At 37.8% G+C, this 24,404-nt stretch overlaps 1 protein-coding gene across 1 annotated transcript; it reads left to right on the plus strand.

Annotated features, from left to right (window-relative positions):
- The first annotated feature begins 2,679 nt into the window (after positions 1–2,679).
- Positions 2,680–24,065, plus strand: DENND6A (DENN domain containing 6A). The gene is made up of 20 exons (XM_053953430.1): positions 2,680–2,976; positions 5,488–5,526; positions 5,626–5,668; positions 8,361–8,473; positions 9,449–9,529; positions 9,890–9,995; positions 11,084–11,163; positions 12,612–12,674; positions 13,299–13,354; positions 13,641–13,763; positions 13,941–14,036; positions 15,846–15,940; positions 17,637–17,702; positions 17,793–17,857; positions 18,493–18,582; positions 19,269–19,322; positions 19,408–19,517; positions 20,094–20,196; positions 21,668–21,742; positions 22,219–24,065. Exons 1-20 carry the CDS (start codon positions 2,680–2,682, stop codon positions 22,348–22,350), a joined length of 1,887 nt encoding a protein of 628 aa, XP_053809405.1. The 3' UTR covers positions 22,351–24,065.
- Positions 24,066–24,404: the final 339 nt, after the last annotated feature.

Raw genomic sequence — 24,404 nt, forward strand, 5'->3', positions numbered from 1 at the left:
GCAGTGTTTTTTCATTTCAAATTAAATCAGCCAAGCTGAAATACCTGGCATATTCACTGCTTTATAATTTTAGCAGAAAATAGTCATCATGTGACCAGCTCTTATTTGCTTTTCTATTAATATATCAATTTAACAGTCAATATGAATATTGAATTTTTGAAATGTTTGATGGTTTTTGTGCCTGTTTGAAAACTGGAAAAGATACTTTAAAAATAACTATGACTTTTTTTTCTGTGTGTATATTTAACTGAATGTATTTATTAGACCAAATATAATATTCAAATTCAAATAAAATACTGCTTTAAATCTTGAGGCGGGGGATGGAGGGGAAGATGAGATGAGCAGATGATGTTTATGCAGTTCTTTGGTGTTTCTCTGTGGATGTGAGCAGTCTGCACAGTCACTCCCTGCTGAAGCTGATGGAACCTGGCCAGCCAGCAGCCAACACAACATTTGCTGCTACCTGATAGAAACCATCCTGCTGAGAGGCGCAGGACAGCGCCGTGGAGATCGCAGCTGTAGGAGCAAGATAGAGCATGGAAGAAAGCAAGGCAGGCTCAAACACTGGGCAGTTGTGGATCTTTAGAACCCAGCTGTCCCACCTAGGCCTTTTCTCATTTTTATTCCAGCAACTGACATCAAAGTCATGCTTTTTCTAGCAGTGTCTCTTGTCCAAACCGTTCCAGATATTAACAGATGGCTGAATTTCTGCAAAACAAGGCAGAGTTCCTGGAGATTTGTACGGGCACAATCCATATGCAGGGCCCTAGTTTTATGGGGTTTTATTGCAAATTGTAGCAAAATACTCTCAGTTAGTTGGTTCCCAACTCTGAAGTCTCTGCATTGATTCTTCTTGAAGAAGAAACTCAGATGTTTCTAAATGTTACAATACACGCAGAAATATTTTGCTTTCTCAGCTGAAGGAGATAATCACATTTTGTCAAAACGAAAATGTATTTAAAATGGCTAAGTGAAAAATTTTTCTGAATCACTCTTTATTGGGAATATCTCCAGTAGGTAAGAATCCTTTCTTCTGTACTTTTTTTATCAGGGATCACGTGTCTATTCTCTTACTTTCTCCTGACAAAAGATTATTTGTTAAGCATCTAGTGGAATTAATTTGCTGTTTAATAAAATGTATCACTCTTACTAAGTACTTTATTCTTATTATTTCACATAGATACACTTCTTATTCACATGGAAATTTATAAAAGGGGCCAACAAAAACTAGAAGGACATGCATGATGATAATAGCTAAAAATTTTGGTTTGCAAGAATATAAACAAGGGAAGGCTTATAAGAGGCAGTGACATGAAATCTTTCCTTAAACCAAGTGATCAAAACTTTTGGCCAGGCCATTTCAGTTCTTAAATGGAAACAGCAAATGAAATTCCACTGAGACTCATTATGCTGAGTTGAACTTGATTAAGTTCAGTCTTTGTCATGTCTTTTTGTCAAGAGTGATCTCCTACAGAATTTAGGAGGTAACTACTTGAAAAATCAGTGAGTCTTGCATGGTATCACTGCAAAATACCTGAAGCAGCTGGAAACAGCGAGAACCTTCCCACAGAGCCCTGCCTGAGGCTGCACACTGCAGAACCCCATTCCTATCTCAGTTTGTATCAAACATTCACTTCGCTACTCATGGTTTATGATAACTGAAGGTTGCTGTATCTCAAGTCATTACCATGATAATTTTGTGTGTTATAATTTTGTCTGAGTTATATGTTTGTTCATCTTTTGTCTAGAAAATTACTCCAATGATCAAAGCACACTTTAATTTCTAGCAGTTTGCTTTTAATAGATAAACAAATGTTGTTAATGGGCCTTAAGGAAACAGTGCATCTAAGGAGTCATACATTTTCTTTTAAGTATGTATAGATGTATTATCTTGGTTTTAATGTTTGCAAGGAGAAAAAAGGCATGTAGTGATTCAGATAGCAGCTCATCTACACCTACTGCTGCTGACTCTTCTAGTAGCAGTCAACCAAAAGTCTAGTGTGAATAATTAAATTAAAAGAGGTCAGGAGTTTTGGGGGAGGTACATGCATGGTACTTTCTTTTTCTTTTTTTCTTCATTGTTAAATAAAGTAGCTATTTAGCCCTTTTAACTCTACAAAATGTTTCATAATGAAATATAAATAGCTGTTGGACTGTGCTAAAAGAATATTTGAAAGCTCTTATATTATTAAAGAGCTTGGGCTTTGGCTAAGGCAGTAAAAGAGGGTTTAAGAGATTTGGATGCTTTTTTTTATTATCCCAGTTGCCTGTGAGGGTGAAGCTGTCCAGCCATCAGCCAGAGGGGTGTTTCCATGTCCCTCCTGTGCCGTGCTCAGCGGTGCATAGGACACGCTGGAGACACGCCTGTTAATTACTCGGCGGCCACGGCGGCCCTCAGCAGGTGCTGTCACTGACATGTCAAAGAGAAAAGAAAGCTGATTGATCCGTTGCCTGCAGAGCTGCCCTCGCGAGCACCCCGCCAAGCAGCGGTAGGGCGGGCTCCCCGGGGCCGATGCGGTGTCTGCAGCCCCGAGAGCGGAGCCGCTTTCCCGGCCCGACCGGCTCCGCCCGCCCGGTGCCCGCCTGGAGGGGCCGGGCCGGGCCGGGCCGAGCGCACCGCAGCCCTTCCCTGCCGGGCCGCGCGGGGGCGCTCGCCCCTCCCCCCGGCTCCCCGCAGGAATGGTTTGGCCTCCCCTCGGTGCCCGCTTGGCCCCTCCCACTCCGAGCGGCTCCGGGGGGAGCGGGCGGGGCGACGTGAGTCACCTGACTCCGCGCGGCGGGGCCGGGGTCGGGGCCATGTCGCGGCGGGAGCGGGGCCCGGAGCCGGGGCCGGGCGGTGCCGAGGTGGCTGCGGAGGATGCGGAGCCGGAGAGTCCCGATCAGTGCTTGTCGCTGCTGCCCTGGGACCGCTTCTCAGCCTGGCTGCACTGCGTGTGCGTGGTGGGCTTCGACCTGGAGCTGGGCCAGGCCGTGGAGGTACGTGCGGCGGCGGGCGGGGGGCACCGCTCGCCCTGCGGGCTGCGGCGGGGCCCCGCCGGAATCGGGCGCTTCCTCTGGCCCCGGTGTTGCACAGAGGCGGGGGAAGCTCGGCCGTGCTTGAGGAAGCGTGGTTGTGCGGAGCCCCGGAGCGGCGAGCGGGGCAGCGCCCCGGCGAACCGGTTCGGCTGTCCCGGGTGAGGCTGGTGGTTTTCGGGCAGCTCTCCTCATGGTGCTGCTTGTGCTGGCAGTGGGCGCTTTTAAATGGTTTGCATCGCGTCCCGAGATTTGTATGGAGGATATCGTCGGCTTTCTTTGCGTATGAATAGAGCTGATTTCTATGGCATCTAGGTGTTAAAAAGTGTGATAATAAGAAGAATGTGAGTGATCTTCATAATTAACAGCGTTCTCCAGGTCGCTGGGGTGTGCGAAAAGGTTCTCTACGGGTTGGAAGAGTTTTCCTTCAGCACAAAGCTGGATGCCGGCCCCTGGCAGTGTCACAGCTGCGACTCCCAGCTGTGCCCTGTGTGCAACAGGCAGGGAAGCCGTGGCACTGCTTTGGGAGGGCACGGGGAGCTCAGTGCTGGGAAATGGAGAGAAGAATTACTGTTCGGATCAGTTTCACATCCTGTTTCACCCTGTTTACCATGTGACTGCACAGCAAACTCTTGATCTGCAGGGAAAGTGGCTTTTTCTTTCTCTTGCCCTAAAGGGGTGCTTTTATAATAAAGTGTAAATGCATGGCAGACTGGCCTAAAATTCAACCAATCCGGCTATTACAGTAGGTAAAATACATAACTGGCCACAAAGAAATGCAGATAAAACCAGGATACTGTGCTAATTATCTGAGTTCCCTTCCCTTGATGTTATAAGGTGGTGTTAACAACAAAGACAAACGTTTCTGTATAAGCTGTGACTTGGCCAGCTGTTGTGCTCAGTGGCTGAGGGAAGCACAGCCTCTGTCCTGGCTGCAGACTTCTCAGTTGACAGTCACATTAATTAAACTGGATGCATAAAATGAGACTTAATTTTGTCTATAGATCTAAGGCCTGATTTTTAATTTTTTAAATTTTTTTTCCCAGTATTTAGCTGCAGGAAGAAGCTTCAGTTTATATAGGAATTCTGGGAAGAAACACCTGCTAGTGAGGAGAACAAGTGTGAATTCAAGTCTGTATGCCAGTCTTCTGACTAAATGTGGATAATTCAGCATCATTCAGTTTCTGAAAGAGTTACATTTAGTGTACAGCTGCTTAGTATAAGATATCAAAGGAAAGTATTGGGAGTTGGAAAAGAGATGGTGATGGGTTTACTACATGCAGAATGCAGGTGTTCCACTGGTGTCTGCTTTCAGCTTCAGTTGTGCTAATAATATCTTACACAGCTGGACATCATTTGTTAGGAGACTGAGGGGAAAAAAAATGCACTGGAGATTTTATGGCTGGAGGACAGAAAGGTGCTTAGTCAGAAATCGGCTGGTGGGTATATCTGTTGTTTTCTATAGCGTAGGATAGTGTTGTGTTACCAGGAAATAAATTTACCTACATTAAGTAGAACAAGATTAACTGAGATAATGGGATGTTAGCTGTATGGTAAGATGAAGACTGCATGAAGCTGCTGAGCTACTGTTCCTGCTTTGAATTTCTGCTCTTTGACTATGTCCCATCTTTGTCCCTGAAACCTTCTCTGAAACATAATCCTGGAATTTATGTCAAATTTCCTCTGCTTATGAGCTAGCCACACGTTTCAGGAGTTTTGGAGTGGGTTGTGGGTTGTTTTGAGGACCTTCTTAGGTGAAATTTAGGTGTCTGAGGTTTGTCCTCTTCTCTGTATATTCTATTCCCACCTGCTTGCATAATCAGTGATTTCGTACATCCTTTCTTTTCTGAAATAATGGTGCTTCCGCATCTTAGTTGTGTTGCATCGTTTTTGATTTCTGTGTTGTGAAACCTACTACATCATCTGTTTGTTTTTCTGTAAGTACAAGAAGCCCTGACTGAGTTTATTCCTTGAGCTTTCACAGTTGTCATTAGGGACTAGTGCTCGTCCTCCAAGAGCTGGTAATAATATAGATTGTGTTTTGTGGTTGAATTTTGGTTACTCCAGCCTAAGTTGATTGCAGCAGATTTCAGACAGTAATGTGTGTTTGCTTTAAATGAAATCATCTACTGCATTTTGCATGTACAAGTTAAATCTAAAAGATGTAATCTTACTCTCCTTTGAGATCTTTTGCACCAAAAATCTCAACTACTCTGAATGTACACTCTGAATATACCATTTTAAATGAGCACGTGTGGTCTCTAACTGACATCCAAAATACCTTGCAAAGATGGGTGGTCAAGAAAGCTTAAAAGCATATGAAGATAACGGAGACATATTATTAATAGCTTACAATTGAAAATGTCCTACAGCTGGGAAGGTATTCAGGGGTTGTACTGATAAAATATTTGATGGAAACTTATTGCTTATACCCAGCTTATTTTCAAATAAAATAATACTGTTTTTTTCTTGTAGGTAATATATCCTCCACATTCCAAACTCACAGATAAAGAGGTAAGTCATAGTTGCTATATATCATTTGGTTTTAGCTTAGGAAATACAAATATATCTCGGGAAATATAACAGCTCTCTTTTCTTTTCCCTACCCTTTAGAAAACCAATATTTGCTATTTGTCTTTTCCAGATTCTAATTCAGGTAAGTGCTTTCTTCACTCTATGGTCTGTTGTTGGATTAAACTGTGTTAAAAAAAAATGGACAGGATGTATTCTGGGCTTTAGATCAAATACATATTTATGTATCTTAGTTAACAGTGCAATACAGAAATGTTGCAGCAAAGGTTAAATATAAAACTGCAACTGTCTGCATTGCAGTAAGGTCTGAGGATTCTTCTCTGGTTTATGTAAGTGTGTAAGACCTTCCAGATGACATTTGTGCAGACATTTCAGAATACTTGGAAAGTAAAGAATGAGCATCTTAATGTTGCTCTTTAAACAAAACAATACTATTGTCACTGTAGAGAGAAGAGTAGGCATGGAATTTGAAGGATTTAATAAAGCAAATGGAAGTATATGGAACCCTCTTCTCATAAAGGACTAAATGTATATTTTCTAAGTTCATAACAGTAAAACTGACTTTTAAATTCAAAAGCATTTAGAAAGAACAGTTGTGAAAGGAAAACCTCAGCTATCTTCTCCATTCTTCCTCTGCCTGTAGCTGTGTGTGGTCCTGCTTGTTAAATTATTCTTGAATCTAAACTTTAGCTCTTCTGCTGCCAAGGAGAAATTGGGGCATGTTGCTGATGGGTTCGACCACCTGCAAAAAGAAGTGACAGAAGTTCAGACACTTCCTTTCATATTTTTTTCTATACAGAAGTCAGAACTTGCAGGACCAGCATTGTGCCTGTAACTGCACTGACTGTGCTTTTGGATGCTCTGCAGTATGACAGCTTGGAGAGGGTGATGCAGATGTGTGCTTTTTATGTGTGTGAGCTCTCTCTTATGTAATTGCAAAGTATTTTGGCTAGCTTTTCTCCTTTGTCTAAATGTCACTAAAATGAAGGTATTTTCTCTGTTCTTGCTATTCTGTATGCAAATAGAGGCACAGCTTCTTTCTGTTACTGAAATATGAGTTAACTGTATCTTTTAATTACTCCCTTTGTTAATGGTTATAAGTATCTTCAGTCTTTAAAAGGTATCTTGAAGGTACAAACTCGTGTTAGGAACAAAAGTTGCTTTCTTAAAAATTTTTCGTGTATTTTTTCAAATAAAAGTGTAGTATCCTGCTTCAGGCAGAATAGGTATATATGAGGAGGTTTTACTTTAAAAAAAAATCTGCTTTTTTGCTTTTTATAATGTCCCTATTAAGAACTGTTGGTTCTTGATCATTCTTGGTAGGCTTAAGTTTCAAATGATGTAGAGGGAATTACCTGTGTAAAACCTGCCTTCCACAAGACTGGAAGTGTATCCTGTCTGTTAGGATTTATTTTTTCATCATAGGCCTTAGCATAAAAAGAAAAGCTTTATGTAATAGAGCAGTGAAGGAAGTTATTAGCTTACAGCTAAATTTGAGGTCAGCCCATCCCAGGTTTTCATGGCTCAAAAGGTTAATTCCAACTTCTTTTCTCTTATTACTACAAAGAGATATTATTCCAGTACTTGTGGCTGTGAATTTAGAGGAGAAAATTGATTTAATGAGCTACTAGATCACAACACTTGTGGTTTTAAGCTGAGTTTTGCAGTACAGTTATTTCTAAAACCATGCTTTACCTTCTCTGCATGGATAATGGCAAAAAAGAGTAGACATTTGCCAATCTTCTCTGCAAGAGCTTGTTAAATAAGAAGACATCATATTCTGAAGGATATTTCAACATAGTAATGATTAAGGGTAATTTAGGTCTTCTGTGTTTAGGTTTTTATAATAGTTTGTGAGGGCTTTTTTCCTTTGGATGAAGGGAATGAGCTTTGAAAACTTTAAGCAAATATTTAGTGCTGTGTTATTGGTATGTGCTATGTTTTTTCTTATCATTGCATCCTTGCTGAGCACTTGTTATCTGTTTGAATTGAATGGCCCCATCTCCCCATGTTTTGCTACTTTTGGTTCTGTCTTGGTGCATTGAGAGTTTCTGACTGCAGCTTCAAGGGGTTCTGAGACTCAGACCTGCGTGCTCTGTTGCATGTCAGTTGCTCTGCACAGCCAGTGCATCTGGCTGAGGGGTTGGGCTGTCTGTGCTTGTTGCAGCAGAATGTGTGTGACTGAAAGAGAAGATGAAATGGAACTTTAAAGTCTGGTGAAACAGTTCCACAGAGAATTAGTTGCATTTTTCTCGAAGAAATTCATTTTGATCGAAATGAAGGAAAACTTTGCTCCTTGGAGTATTACTGGGAAGTCCTACTCAATTTCATTCAGTTTTCAGCAATTAGCTTTGCAGCTTTCAAAATGATGAATCCTAGACCTGCCTGTGGAGTTGCAGATCAGCATAATGCACTCCTACAGTGTGACTTCTGTATGAACTGTATGGTGTCAAAAAAAGAGGTAAAGTGCAGCCATGTAGCAGAGGAATGACATGGCTAAGATGATCAAAACTATACAGGCATGCCAAAGAAATGGGTAATGGCACTAGGAGAACAACCATTTGACATGTTTGAGGACATGATAGTCACTGTGAGGCAGTGACTTTTTTTTTCCTTGTTGCAGACAGTATATTTACTGTTGGCAAAGATGCCAAACTTTCCACTTATAAAATGATAAATATATTAATGTTCACAAGGACAGTGCAAGATAAATGAACCAAAACTCTGATACCTCTTCGGCTTTAAGCAAGTGCTCATGTTAAACAAGGCTCAAACTCAGAATTGTCTGTTTGTCACTTCTCTCTTCCCCTGTGTAGGTTGTCTTGGGGACACACAATTTTGTTTTAGATTCCGACGGTCTCCTGGAAGGAAAGTCTCATTGTGTTGTTTTCTGGACCAATTGGATAGAGACCTACCAGTTTACTTAAAGGTTGGAAATGAGAAAAAGTGAAGTTAAATTTCTTTTGGGTAATGTTAATTTGTGAGTCTTCACCTTTAAACATAACGTTTGAAAAGAAAAATCTGAACTGGATGTCCTGAAAGTCAAAACTCATGTTTGTTGTATCATGTTATTATTATAATAATAATTAGTTTTGTTAACTATTCTTTGTTGTATTAGTGTGGATTTTGGATTACAAGGAATTAAATTGAAGCCCAGATCTATTTCATTATTGACTAGGAACCTGTAGATCAAATTGTAAGAACTATTACTGTTGTGGAAATATGAAGGGCTTTATAACTTAATTTTAAAAATTCCAAGCAACTTGGGCTGGCTCAGTTTCCACCCTTCACTTTTTCAAGCTGGAGCAGTTAACTAAAAGAGGTAGTGGCCAAAAGTCTCATCATGTCCATAGGGAATATTGAGGCCTCTGGGAGCCTGATTCTCAAACTCAATTCAGTTCTGTTTATATGGCAAATATTTGAATTCCTGTTTGTAGGAAGGATGAAGCTGATGTCTTGTCTTTGAAATGTGAGAGCCTACTTCCTTAATATTCCAAGAATCTTTTGTAAAGCTAATACATTGAAAGACTAGCTTTTATCTCTTCAAGTCAGGGCTTTAAAGTTTTTAACTGCTAAAATCTTTTTAGTGCTACTTTGCAGAATTATAAAAGTTGATTTATTCCTCAAGAAATTATTTCTGGTTTTGGTTTCACAGTGTGTCAGGAGAATGTAGATATAAAAATAGTAAAGCCCGAAAGCACAGCTGTTTCCCCATGATGATGTTTTCTCTTTGAAGTACTTACTAAAAAAGATAATGCTAATAAACACAGTAATCCTTGTAGTTTATTGCATCCAATCAACTTTGGAGCTCACAGGGGAATAGGCTTTTAAACTGTATGTTGAATGCTTCAAAAAGGAGGTAAATAACAGGTGATTGTATTGAATTCTTTCATTTCTTTTGCAGAAAGACTCAGCATATTACTATGGCTATGTGTATTTCAGACAAGTTCGAGACAAATCATTAAAAAGAGGCTATTTCCAGAAGGTAATTTCAGTTCTTTTAGGAAAATATTAATTTGGGAATTATTTTTCAGTGACTGCAGAGGAACAAGAAAACTGTCTTGCTCTCTAACTAAATTAGTTGTTAATTTATAGTAAATTGGTCTAATTTTACATCAGCTATGCTATGTTCCAGCTCTGCTGTCGGAAGAGATAGTTTTGTGTCTGTTTAAAAACAAAAAGTTGGGAAGTTTTGGGAGTTGTTTGTTTGCAGTTTGCCTGTAGTCAGATGTGTGGTTGGCTTGCATATGTGAGAGAAGTCTTGGTGTTGTCTGAGGGTAACAGGTGCAGTAGAACTGAGGGAAAGTGTTGACTTGAAAATCTGTTTTGTTACTCTTTATTCCAGTCACTGGTCCTCATCAGCAAGCTGCCTTATGTCCATCTCTTTCGTACCATGCTTAAGCAAATAGCACCAGAATATTTTGAAAAAAGTGAAGCTTTCCTGGAAGCAGGTAGTGGTCCTGTAATGTTGAGCTCTTACACTATCACATACTTCTTCTGGAGAAAGAAACAGCACTGTGGTGTTCTAGTTTGTGTTTTTGTCTTGCAGGGTAGAGGGTTGAAATTTTAGCAAAGCGGCTTGACTTCTATATCACTGAAGAGAGCTAATTGAGTTCTGGATCTTCCCTGGGGGAGTTGGAGGTCCCTCCTGAAACACATCTAGGGTTGTGTGTGTTTCAGGACCAGCTGTTGAGCACAAGGAGCTGATGGCAATCCTTCCTTTGTACTCTTCACCACCCAAGTCTTTTTGGGCAGTCTGACAACTTTTGCTGAGCAGCTTTACAAATGTCATCTTGCTTGAGGGTTGATTTTCTCTGTGTGTGATTTGTTTGTTTTTTGACCAAATGGAAAAAGTGACAGAGCAGCGCTGGTAACAGGTGCCTCAGCCTTACTGCACAGCTGAAAGAGCTGGAGAAAGACAAATAGAAAAGTTATTTGCTCTTTCCCTGGAAGAGCTCTGTTTTGTGTACTGTGCCTGCCCCATACAACCTTCATGCTTTTGTGTTTTCACTGAGCAACAATTTGTGTAAACAGTGAAAGAATTGTGTTTTTCAATCACCTGTTTTCTTGAGAGGTTGTATTATAAGCAAAATAAGCTCTGCAGAAAGTATGAGAATTATGTAGTTTACAAGAAAATGCTGTAAAACTTTCTAGCCAAGCTAAAAACCAGCTTTTTCCTTAACTCCTGGTGTTTATTGGTTCTGCAGGAGCCAATATACATAAATGAAGGTGTTCTTTTCAAATTTTTTTTAGTAAGTACTTCCATGGTTTCTGAGATGACATTTCTTCAACTAATTTTAAGTCTTGTTGTTAAAAAAAAGGAAGACCAGAGAACACTGTTTTCTTGAAATGGAAATCTTAATAGTTCTAATGAAATAATACATACATAATGTCTAAAAGGCTGTAAAACTTTGGTGTGACTGAGAGACAAGTAGAACAGCTGTGGATTATTAGCACTAATTTAAAGTTGCAGTGTGCACAAAGGTGACTCTGTGATCATGGTTTATAGCTTGCAGAAACTCTGGTGTTTTTCTTTCAGTTTGCAGTGACATTGATCGTTGGCCACCACCAGTTCCAGGGAAAGTTCTGCAGTTGCCTCTTATGGGCCTTATAATGAAGGTAAGGACTCCTGCACTTGTTCTTTTCTGAGGGTGTTTTCCCCACCTTTCACTGTACAGTTCCTCACTGCCTTGTGCCATATTTTCATTGTCCTGTTCTTTCAAACAGGAGTAGATGTTCACAGCACTCAGAGTGAAGGTCTGGGAGATCTTGATTAGGTGCTTTAATTGAGGGGAGGATCTTTTATAGTGCTTAGGTTAATATTTAATTTTAGTAGTTACTAAAAAGTGATGTTTCAATACAACTACTAGTTGCAGTCTCTGTATTATCCTTCTGGAATTTGCATTCTAGGAGACTTTAGTGCTAATTATATTTGTCAAATCAAACATAAAGTAGCACTTGAAAATACTGAGAGTTAAATTCCAGTCAAGCAAATTAAACAGATTAATGAAAATCATTCTCATTCCTGAAAGTTGACGAGTAAAAATGTTTATTGTCCCACACACCAGAAATAATTGCTTGTGCAGTTTATATTTTTTAATGGCAGTGAAATATGTTTGAAGAAAGCTATTAAAGAAGTTGTATCTAGTGCATAGTGAAGAACTGTTGAGTTTAAACAGTGGTTAAGAACTAGGCCTCTGGGATTTGTATTAATTTCATAATATACATGAAATGCAGTTAAATGGATTTGATTAAGTCGGAGGTTACAGCCAGAAGTACCTTCTCAGCAGATACTCTCAAGTTCATGGAAAAATATATGTGCATCACCAGGGAGAGAAAAAAGTTTCTGAAGCTATACTAAAAGCAGAAATTTAATAAAATGGTTCTGGATGGTGGGTGATGAGGAGTGTTAGATATGTCTTCTTTGGGTATTGCCTGCATTTATCTCATCAATAATTCTTACCCATGAGAAATGAAGTTGCATTCTTAAACTGAGTAAAGCCATAATTACTGTCCAGTGATATTGTCCCTGTTTTTTTTATACTGCTTGGGCAGTTTTAAGTATTGTGTGTAAATGACATCCATTTGTGCATGCCAGCTTCCACTATGATTAAATTTGTAGTACTCAAGACATACAGATGCAAACTGTGAGGCCAGAGAAGCATACTTACGTTCAGACTATTTGGATTCTGGCAAGTCTCACTTGCCAGAACATCTTGATGTTTTAGGAGAGAATTTTTTTCTAAAAGTAATTCTGTACCATCTTAAATCCCCCAAGACATTATTTCAGATCATTCTTTCCAAAATTTAGAGGTATTTTTATTGAAATTACAGTAGCATTTTTGATTTATTTTACTAATAGTCTCTTTTTAAACTGGAATATTATTTTCATATTCTATTATTCAGTTTGCAATTGGAAATTCTGTAGGTGGCAGTTCTGTTGAGTAAATAAGCATCACGCTGTAGTATATCCTCTCAAAGTATTACAGATTGTCTCTTAAGTCAGCATTTTGAGTGTCTGCTGGATTCAATACAAGGGAAAATAAATCTTTCTTTTTCTTTCCAAGTTGCGGATTCCAACATATCGTGACAAGCCTGGAACAACACCGATAGTACAGAATATGCACCAGGTAGTGATTAGTACTGATATTGTATATAGCCCCAGACAAAGCTAGAGATCTGCTTTCATCCTTTAAACTTGTTAGTTATAGCAAACCATCATATATGATGATAATAATGAAATCCACAATCTTTTAAACTTGAATGGAGTAGTCCAGATCTGGATTCTTCATAGAAAGTATATTCCAACCCAGTTACCCTGAGCAGGGGGAGCTATCCAGGTCCTGGAAGAAGATAGTTGGCTGACAAAAGTACTAACCTGAACCTCCTTTTCATGTTTGGGGTTTTTTGAGGATGAATCCAGAATTAAGTCTTTAGCCATAGAAGATGTTTATAAAACCAATCTGTCTGTGTCTTCATGTGCAGTTGTTTGAAACAGCTTCACTATTTTATATATTTACTGGACTGAATGCCACATGCCTGTAAGCGGGGTGGGGTGGGGTGTGTGTGTCTTGAGAGATGTCTTGCTCATAGAACACAAAGGTAGTTGTGGAGATAATATATTATATACTACAGCAGTACATAAATAATTAGACTGTATCCTGTCTACTGTCTGTAAGCATTTAAGGGAAACCATTTCATTTAATACCTAGGTGTTCTGATGACTAAAAACCAAGCATTGCGATGTCTTTTAGGCAGATGCTCAGATCTCCATGGCTTTACCGACTGTTCATGAAGTAGATCTTTTCAGGTAGGAGTTTGGACTGATTAATTCCTAGCTGTGAACTCCCATGTGTTTTATTGGTTTTAATATTTTTTTTCTGTAAAGTTTGCTAAAACACAGTTTTGACAATATACAGGCTGAAACTGCAATAAATAAGCAAGTTCATTAAATGTTCCATTTTACAAGAGTATTTTATGTTTTTCAAATTACTGTTAAAATACTACCACAAACTTCTTTTTTATGCCTTTATTAAACAGAAGAAATACGTATTTTATGAAGTCAAATATATTAAAATGCCTCAATCTGTTTTTAGGTGTTTCTGTCCGGTGTTCTTCCACATTCAGATGCTTTGGGAACTGGTGCTGCTGGGAGAACCACTTGTTGTGATGGCACCATCACCAGCAGAATCCTCAGAAACTGTGTTGGCCCTTGTTAGGTAAATGTAGTAGAGCTTTCTAACTATGGCGAAAGGAGCTGGTGTAAGATTCCAGCTGAGTGGACCTTCATTTGATCTGAGTGTGATAAAGCATTACAAATTTTAGATTTGTTTGTGTCTTTCATGAAAGTTTTCACTGAGTACATAAACCAAGCTCATCCTTCTTGTACCTTGCAGCTGTATTTCACCACTGAAGTACTGCAGTGATTTCAGACCATACTTCACCATCCACGACAGTGAATTCAAAGAATACACAACTCGCACACAAGCCCCGTAAGTAAATCAAACTCTCTGGAGAAGATGTTGCTCAAACTCATAACCATAAATTTGTATTAAAATACTGTTTAACTATTCTGGATTTCTATAATTAGAGAATTAGGTTTAGCCCCTTTTCTTTTTTTGTTTGTGAGATTGTCATGCAGAGTGCAGTAATTAGCTGATTTAAGTTCTTACTCTTATAAGACAAAGAAGTTAGGAAACAATGCTATAATTAAACTAGGCTTGAGTTTCATAGGATACTTCTCTACAGAATAAGTCAAACTGCAAGTATGAACCCAAGAAAAGTTCTTGGTTTTCAAGAGTGTGAATGTCCAAAACCAATGATGTTTGAAACTGCTTTAAGGACACTTTTTTTCTCCCTTTATTTTTTTTTTAATCCTGCTCTTATTCTGAGAGTATATGCCTCCAGTATATCTTAATATGTTGTTTAAATTCAGCTTGATTTGGGAATGGAGTGCATTTGTTAGATTCAGTGATCTTTTAATAGATAAATTTCTTTTAATGTCAGAACAGGCAGAGGTTGTTGATTTGGATTTTTTGTTTGCTTTGTTGTTTTTTTTACTGCAGTTTTCTTCTCAACAGATATATTGCCAGAGATAGAGCAGTGGAGAAACACATGAACATAGGCAATATGTTTTAGATTGTGTTCCATGGGAATGGTTATGCAGTATGTAATTTAGTTTCTAAAATAATTCTAGGAAGAATTTGGTTAAACTTTAGTAACCCATGTTTCAAAATTCCATCCACTCCTCTGTAGCAAAACAGAAAGGTTGGTCACTGCAGGGATTAGTATTTGAAATAGAGCTGAAGTCGCCCTGGCTTTCTTATGGAAAACAAAAAGTTGGAAAGATTGGAAATAGGTTTTTAAAAGTATGGCTCTAAGAAGATGAAGAATCCAAATTATGCCAATTCTGTGTACTTTATTATCTTAATAATAGAGGGGAGCAGGAAAACTTATGGGTAGTGTACAGAAAGTCTTAAACTTTGGGATTTCTAAGACCTGTCTAACAGAATGATGATAAACTATTTTTAAGATGGCAGTTTCAGTGAGACTTACTGCTATATTCCTTAGCTGATGTTTGACTGTAAAATGGATGGCAACCACTATATTGAAAAACATGTTAATATCTCATCATATCAGTGCTATAAATCCCAAATTTTGCAGGCCTCTGCTGTAGCAGCAGCATTGTGCTCTTACTGCCTCCTGTTGCCTGTGTGCCCCTGTGCACCCCCCAAGCCAGATGCCAAACACAGAGCAGGCAGAAAAATCTGCCAGAGTGTGAGCTGGGGCACAGTGCTCTTAAAGTGCTTGTGCTGCATCACTTGATAACTGCTGCTTAAGGCAAGTGGGATATTAAGTGTCTCATCTTCTTAATGACATATTCAAGTACTGAGAGTTTGTTATCATCAAACCTTGAATAGTAGCAATTTGTCTTTCAAATATGGGTCAGATTCCTGTTCATAAAAAACAAACAAAAAACCAACATATTGCAAAACCCTAATAACAGATAATGTGCTGTTCTCACCACTGCAAGCGGGCAGAATTTAGCCAAGTCTAAGCAGATGCTGTCATTTTTATTCTAGTCAACAACAATTGTTGTTGTTTGGACTTTAAGATACTGTCTCATTTTCTAAAACAGTTGAAACTTTGATAAACATTTGTGCTCTTTTGTGCAATTTAAAATGTAACTCTTAAATACCAACAGAAAATAATTTCAAGTTAAGAATTTAAGTTGACCTTTTCTGTTTGTTAAGGCTGAAGCTCTTGCTGTCATATTTTAAACATTGTCATTACTTTTCTAGGCCATCTGTCATTCTAGGGGTGACAAATCCCTTTTTTGCTAAAACACTTCAGCACTGGCCTCACATTATCCGAATTGGAGATATCAAATTTCCAGGTAAAATAAAAATATTTTCTACAATCCTGTGCAAAGGGATCTAACTGTGTGCTTATTTATTTACAAACATATGTAATTATGTTCCATTTATTTAATTTAATGCTAACTAAATTTTCATGGATGTAAATCTGTCAAGTGAAATTACAATCTTGACTGCTCTATGTCTTTTCAAATCTAGTATCTTAAATGCAAAAGATAGTAATACTCATTAGTAATAATGTTCTACCTTTCACAGAATCCTGAATTTGTATCTCTACCAGTAAGGTACTAAAATGAGACATATTAATGTTAATTTTAGTGTGAGTAGAATATAATAAATCAGTCACAGCCAGCACAGAATGTAAGACCCATGTGAAAGCTATGTTTGAATGTTACAGTAATCTAAAAAGTCATTGACAATATTTTGCTAATATACTTCTAATCTGGCAATATGCCAGTAATTATTCATTGTCCAGTCTGGATGATTTCCTTGCACGATTGAATATAATTTTCATGTAATGTTTGGATAACCTGTCAATTGCCACCACTCTAATTGTATTAATTTTCTGAATGTAGCTGTTTGCTGCTACAGGTTCACTATGCTGTTCTAACAGTGGGAATGCATAAATATGCAATTAAGATAAAACACCATAAAATTAATTTTTATAGAAGAAGTTAATTTTAACTTCTGAGTACATGGAATTAATTAAGGATTGCGTACTGTGTTCAATATAATTAGGCAAGGTTTTGCTTAACTTTAAAATACCATATCTGTCTGTGGTCAGAATCCCTGTGGAGGCTTAGGGTAGTGTGGGGAAGAGTTACTTTGCTGCTGTGCAGCTAATGTTTGAAAAGTAGAATCTTAATTAAACTCTGCAAATCCATTTAAGCAGGTGGCCTTCAAATCTGATATACAGCTTCAAGTATGACATTCTAGTTTTGATGTAGCTATGGGAAATCCTTACTCAGGAAGTTCTAGAGATGTATCTGTCGGACCTGTCTTTAAAATTTTATAATTTATTTCTTTAGGGACAAAGAGGGGTTCCGATTATTTTTTGTTGATTTCTTTTCCTTTGTTTTCCCCCCACTCTGCAGTTCCAAGAGCAATTTAACTGTTACTGTTTCTAAAGTCGAGCATCCAGGAGAGAGATTTAGGAGGCTGCAAAACTGTGAACAGGATTTAGGGTCTTCTGGTTGGAGCAGGATAAATTAGCAAAACAAAACAAAAGCTCTTAGTATGGCCTATGACAAAGGAGACTTGAATTCATTTTCTTACAACACTTAATCCATGGCTACTATTTTATTTTCTTCTATACAAATTTTAGTTATGCCAAGGTAAATATATGTTCCCAAAAGCATTTACACTAAGGGGAACAAGGGGAAATGGAATAAAAATATGAAATTAAGAAAATAATTATTCTCTGCTATGTATGTGTATGTTAATTGGCTGCTTGGATTCAGGTCATCCTTTGACTGGTTTTGTTTGTGGGGTTTTTTTTGGTTCACCTTTTGCTTGTTGGGGTTTTTGTTGGTTTTCAGGTTTTTTTTTTTTTCTTTTCAGCAAGGAACACTTATATGAAATGAAATGTCTATTTGCTGTTATTCATGTGTTTGCTGGGTGTTTCTGTTTTTTATACGTGGATTCTTGTCAATGTTTCTAATGTTTCTTACAATATTAGATAGCCTTCAAGTAAGGGGGCTTTATGTGTTTTGGCAGGTGAAGTTCCAAAGCAGGTGAAAGTGAAAAAACTGAAGAACCTAAAAACTTTGGACTCCAAACCTGGTAATAACTTCAGAGTTAAATTGCCAGTGTTTTCATTTTAAAAAGCGTACCTCGTTTCTCCTTTGGTTATATGCTGCTTTTTTTCTTTAGGTGTTTATACCTCTTACAAGCCATACTTGAACAAAGATGAAGAAATTGTTAAGCAGTTGCAAAAGGTAATAGTGTAGATCACTTCTTAATGGCAACTGGTTTGTGGTACAGTGGTTTCATACAAGGCTGCACTTACCGTAATTGAAATGAAACTGGATTCTGGTTCCTTTGCCCCAGTTCATAACAAAATAGATGTATATACACCCTCATTGTAGAAGGGCTGCTGCCTTGTTAGCAGCTTCTATAGCTATATGAATGGTGGACCTCAATAAGTTAGCTTAATAATTTAGAGAATTAAAGGTATTTTATCTGTTCATCTGTTGAGGTTTTCCATCCTCTGGCACCCCTACTCTGGTCTCTTTGGTCTAAAAGTCTCACACATAAGATGTGTAAGAATCAGAGCTTCCAGATTTTAACTGATTTGCAAACACTTCTTTATAGAAACATTTCTTTCCTTGAGTTTCTTTACATGAAAATAAAAAAATCAGTAATTGCAAAGACAAATGTCTGTACAAAAGAATGATGCTATTGATGCTATTGCTTTCCTTCCCTGGTTCAGGGTAGGAAGTGCTGTGTGTGGGCATATGACAAATGAATACAGATTCATAATAAACATTCATAAAAAGTAAACCCACCACAACTACCTACATACTTTGGAGTAACAGACTGACTGTGATTTGTTGTTTTGGGTTTTTTTAAGGGAGTACAACAGAAACGTCCTACAGAAGCACAGAGTGTGATACTTCGGCGGTATTTCTTGGAATTGACGGAAAGTTTCATTATTCCTTTAGTGAGTTCTTAGAGTAATGGGGTTTTTACATAAGTAATAAGGAGTAGTTTTTCTGGAGTTACCCTAAGTCCAGTAGCTCTCCAGTGTACCCCTGGAATCAAACCTGGGTCCAACACGAGGCACAGCTACCTCCTGTTGTCACACCTGACACTTGGCAGTGGCTCCACTCGCTGTGCCTTGGACACCTTGGGGCTCTGGCCATGCCTGTACCAAGCCTTGCTAGAGCAGAGACAGCCACAGCTCAGACAGTCTTCTGTGAGTTAGTTCTAACTCTAATGTTTGGGACTCAGAAAATCTCTTCCAAACACTTGATACAAAGCCTGGTTACTGTTTGGAATCACCCACGATAGCAAGGTACCTGTGGACTGTTTCCAAAGAAAAGAGAGATTGTTTACCAGTAGTTAAAGTTCAGGATATAGATATTCTATGTTTTCGTTTGCTTTCTGTCCTTCTTTGCCTTGTGTCCTCCTTGAACTTTACTGGCTCGAAGTTCTGGAGTTGGGAGATACAGTCTATAGAAGATAAGCTCCTTCTTGTTTTCTCATGTGGTAAATGCGCACAGCCCCACCCTGTACTAACACTGGGAAGAGAAAATGCTGTGGTCACAAGCAATAAGTAAACACACATGTGGACTGTGTATCTTTAATACTGGTTATGCAAACAACCTTTCCTTTTCCTTTCCCCAGGAACGTTACGTGGCAAGCTTAATGCCTTTGCAGAAATGCATATCACCCTGGAAGGTAAGGAAGTACAATTTAAATGAGCTGGAAATTGGTAATTAGGGAAATTAAGGTCTGCTAATTTTTTTTTTTTTTCTGTCTGTAGAGTCCACCACAGCTGAGGCAGTTTAGCCAAGATGACTTCATGAAGACATTGGAAAAAGCAGGACCACAGCTCACCTCAGGTTTAAAGGGAGATTGGATAGGACTTTACAGGTAATTTCTTTCATCAGCATAAAAATTATATAAATTAAAACAGATCAGTAATACTAATGTTGTTTTTCCTGAGAAAACTTACAATCAGGATTGATTTGAGTAAGACTTCCTTTTAGAATAAATGCTTTAATAGAAATTGATAAGGCTAAGCATACTTTACTTGCTTAAATCTGTCTTTTGCTAACATTACAGATTTCTGCAAATCGGTGTTATTTGTGGTTTTATTTCTGGTTCTAGCTTGATTCCTCCTTCCAATCAAACACAAAGATGAAAACTAGGCTATTCCAAACTGAGCCTTGATCTCTTTTTTCCTAAAATTCCCTAATCTTTATTGTGTTTCAGACACATGTTACTTACATTCTTTTCTCAATCCTTGTCTTAATTACTAGAATTAATGTTAATTGCTATATACAAATTCTAATGTACTTTAGAATATTACATCTTTTTGAAAGTAGATAGAGAAAGGGTTCTAATATCTTACTCAATCTCAAATATAATTACATTTGATGATGTAGAAAACACTGTTCCACATTGTACTTAAAATAAAAAATGTATTTTTCTTTGGTGTTTTACCAGGCATTTTTTGAAATCGCCAAACTTTGATGGTTGGTTTAGGAGCCGGCAGAAAGAAATGACACAGAAGTTAGAGGCCCTTCATTTAGAAGCACTCTGTAATGAGGTTAGAAAAATGCGTGCTTACGATTCTATTTATCATCTTGTAATAAAAATACATTCTCCCACAAGTCAGTTTTACTCCTCTTTTCATGGGTTGAATGTGACATTGTTGACAGTTTTGTGACTCCTCATCTAGCAAAACACGATTTTGTTAAACAAGTACAAGCTAGAACTAACACAGCAAGAGAACAATATGAAATACGGTTCACTTGTCATAACAACTGTTATTGTTTGTAAAACCTATCTTTAGTACTTTTATTTTAAAATGCACAACAAACCAAAAGTACACACACCCACCCCCGCCAAATAAAGCTTTTTCCCTCTTACTTGACAATATTATTCTATTCAGTTTCCATCCTTGGCATCCTTGACAACATATTTTCAGTTACAATATAGTTTGTAGCTTTAAAGGTAAAAATTCAGTGAATTTGATATTCTAATTGACAGCTTATTAGATATATTTAGTAAATAAGCCTACAACTGATGCATAGTAATGGAAAGCTTAGAAATGAAATCTGTTTATATATAACAAAATGCCACATAACTATTCTGATGTTGTAAGATCCATTCCTTAATTAAGAAGCGGAAGTGGGTATCAATATAATTTGAGTTGGAACAACTGATAGAGAAAGGAGTTGCAAGAGGAGAAGACATTCTATAGCCAGAGAGGGAATAGGAAAAACAAAAACAAAGGCAGCTTTAAAACAAGCTAACAAAATTGCTCTGCATATTTCTCAAAAGCCATTTATTTTTATCCCTTGCCTTGTTGATTCCCAAACACTAAAAATGTAGCAAATCCTAGCAGATTATTCAAATAGAGCAGACCAGATAATTTGCAGGTCAGTTATACAACTTAGACTCTATCCAACTCTATTTGACATTAACTTAATCAAAGGAGAGGAAATGTGTTACAAATTTGTTACTGATTTTGTTCCTTTATTCTTTTTTTCTTTGGACCCACAAAATAAATGTTTCTTTGTACATGAACAAATGTCTTTCATAGGTGAGTTGTAAGGAGGTAGGGGAGCAGAACTTCCATAAGAAAATGCACTTGATTGTATCTCACCAGTTATCAACTGCGATCTCCTTTAATGCCCTAGAAACAGTAAGCACTGCCCTGAACTACTTTAATAGTTCATTGTGCTGCCAGTTCTGATTTGGTAATCATTCACTGCCATTTTGCATTGCAGATGCTCTTTCTCAAACTGATCCTGTTTGGCAGGATTTTTTTTCCCCTTTAATTTATTTGTATTGTATTTGTGTGCAAGTTTGCTGTTATGTGAAGTACTGGGCAAACATGCAAATAAAGCAGATTTTGTAGTTCACAGTAAAGACAGTGCATGACTAAAATGAGGTTAGTAAATAGCATAGGAATAGGGAAAATACCTATTCTGAACAATAGGTATAGATTAAGGCCTCTTTTGAGAATTACATATGTAACTATAAATAATTCAATGCCTAATTTTTTATTTTAGAACTTGATTTTCTGGAGTCAGAAGCATACTGAGGTAGAAACGGTGGATCTTGTCTTAAAGTTAAAAAATAAACTGGTAAGTAACTGAATTGAACATGACTTAGCTACATAAAAGCATTATATAATTGGTTTTGCAGGTACATAAATGAAAATAGTCACCATTGTCTAGGTAGTTTAAAGACTCAGTCATTCATTCAGGCTTTAAAAACAAAAACAGTCCATTTCTGCCATGCCTGAAAAGTTATTTGGCTTCCCAGTATCATCTGACTATGCTGGAAGCATTGTATTGCTGTGTTTTTTTAAAATTAGTTGGAATTCTGTGACTGATCTGAATCCCCAGGGAAGAAGAAAACCAAATTTTGTTATTTCTGAAAGTCCAAATCAGTGTTGTTCTCGCTGTTGTGTGGTTGCTCAGGAAACCTGCTGTTGTCCAAATCCTACTCAGTCAGAAAATGAGGAATTCATTTTCCAGATATTCTAATACATGACTTTGATATTTCTTAATTTTTAGTACATTTTTAGTACAAATCTTGTGTTCTGGTACCTTTGCAGTTGCAGGCTGACAGAGAACATCTTCCTGTGAAAACTGACACGCTGAAAAAGCTGCAGACACACATCAATGATATTATACTGGCACTGCCAGATGACTTACAGGACATCTTGCTCAAAACTGGCACTACATGATTTCTACTGGGCTTTTTTGGTGCCAAAAACCAGAAGGCAAGTAGTCTCACAGAAGACAGTGGCTAGCCAAGTTTGGAACACAGCTCTAAACCAGTACATTAACACTACAAATGGACTGTACTAATAGTATAGCCCACTGTATAATTTTCTGTTTTTTCCACCCAATACCAATGCAACTAAATGGATTCTTGTGTCTAATACTATTTGAAATAAGTGCTCTTAAAGAATAATCTGTGGGCATATGAAGCTGGGCCACAGTATAGGACAACAGTGCAGTGCTGGCATTGCAGAATGTTTTCCAATTGGTGCTGCTATACCCAGTCCTTCTCAGGGGTAGGCAATATTGATCCTTTACTGTCCTGTTGATGTAGTATCTGATTGTTTTTCTTTGTTTTTTTTTAACTTCTAGTTTTTAGCTAGTGGTAAGTCCAACTGACATATTGGTGATTTGGCCAGGATGCCTTATAACTGAGGTATTTTACTGGTAAATCACAGCTTTTAAAACTGTTTCAGGTACAACTGAAATGATCAGATCCATTCTTAACTTTGTGCATTTCTCCTTCTTACCATATTTCCAAAATGATACTGATTTAGCATCTTTAAAGAAGAGAAGGCAGCTGACAAAAATTTCCTGAAAGGAAGTATCTTCCACTCAGCATCAGTTATCAGGGTGCTCTTACATGCCTTAAAGTAATTATATACTAATTTATGGTTTTAAACTGCTGACATCCAGGATTTCAACTGGATCACTCGTGTAGATGTAAGCATGCAGTATTCATCACAGGAAATAAACACTGTGGTGTTCTAACAGAGGTTTTAAAGTCGGTAATTTTGGTCGAGTTAGCTGATACACAGTCTGTTTCAGCTGGAGATCATACCACTCAGCTCCTGTTATAATTTTTAACTTTATTATTTTTGGCTTACCCAGTCAGGTTTTTGAGGAGGTGATGAGGCTGGAGAGAGGAAATGTTGGCTTCAGCTGAAAAAAGCCTCTGGACAGGTCAGACTGGCAAAAAAAGATTGTAGCATGAAATTATTCTCAGTATGTGCATACAGCAGACATGCATAAAGACTAACATCCTCTTGCATATTAAGCAACAAGAATGGGATGTTTTGTCTTCTTGAACAAGTTTCAGTGGTATATAACAACTCAGCTGCTCCACATGCAGTGTTGTACTTTGACCAGTTTCAACTAGAGCAAACATAATGCTATAGTGCACACACAGCATATACTTTTATATGTCAAGTGGATCACAGTTATTAAAAAAAAAACTACTCTGCTTTTAAATGCTTGGATAGAATTTTTAAAATCTTATGCCATAATCCTGCTATAAGAACATGCTTTTGTATAACAAGTATTTCATACCATCTTTCTAAAAATGTCTTATTTAGATATAAAGTGTCACAACAGTATTTTTATGAAAAAATGTATTTTAATACTGTTATGTTTTGTATACAATTACTCACGACAAGAAGTTTAATGTATCTATTATGTTATTACATAAACTATACCACTTCAGCATTAATTGCTAACTTGCAAATTGGTTTTTTTTGCACACCCTGTGGAAAGCATTTCTAATCCAGAAATTAAGTGGCCATTCATACCCTAAATTATCTTAACTATTTAATCTGTAGCACTGTGTCATTTCTTGGAACCATGTAAACTGGTAACTATGGTAACTAGCACATGACTGCAAATACATATTTTTTTAAACAAAAATAGTTTGATTTTTATTTTTTTTCTTTGGATGTTATGTGACTTAGATGATGGGTGTGTTTGGTTTGCTTGGTTTTTCCCCTCTCCTGTGTAAGCAAAGCTGTTCAGCTTGCCAAGACTGCTGCTTGATGAAGCTGTACCCCTGAGCTGACCAGAAATGTGGTGGAGTGGTGGTGTAGTTTGATTGTGCATCATGGTTGGACTATGAGAGAGCTGCAGGGCCTGGATTCTAAAGCAAGTGTTAGCTTGTACTCAAAGAACTGAAATAGTGAAAGGTATCTAGGAACGACCCAGATACACTCAGTGTAGGCCAGCTTGCAGATCCAGAAAGTAACTG

The sequence above is a fragment of the Vidua chalybeata genome, chromosome 12, assembly GCF_026979565.1.
Source record: "Vidua chalybeata isolate OUT-0048 chromosome 12, bVidCha1 merged haplotype, whole genome shotgun sequence".
In the NCBI taxonomy this organism is placed as follows: domain Eukaryota; kingdom Metazoa; phylum Chordata; class Aves; order Passeriformes; family Viduidae; genus Vidua; species Vidua chalybeata.

Bases quoted from the DNA above. Each gene is read 5' to 3' on its own strand.
- DENND6A (XM_053953430.1), top strand. From the start codon at position 2,680: ATGGTTTGGCCTCCCCTCGGTGCCCGCTTGGCCCCTCCCACTCCGAGC. The intron at 5,669-8,360 runs GTAAGTGCTTTC...TCCCCTGTGTAG, and splicing joins TTTTCCAGATTCTAATTCAG to GTTGTCTTGGGGACACACAA. The intron at 17,858-18,492 runs GTAATAGTGTAG...GGTTTTTTTAAG, and splicing joins TTGTTAAGCAGTTGCAAAAG to GGAGTACAACAGAAACGTCC.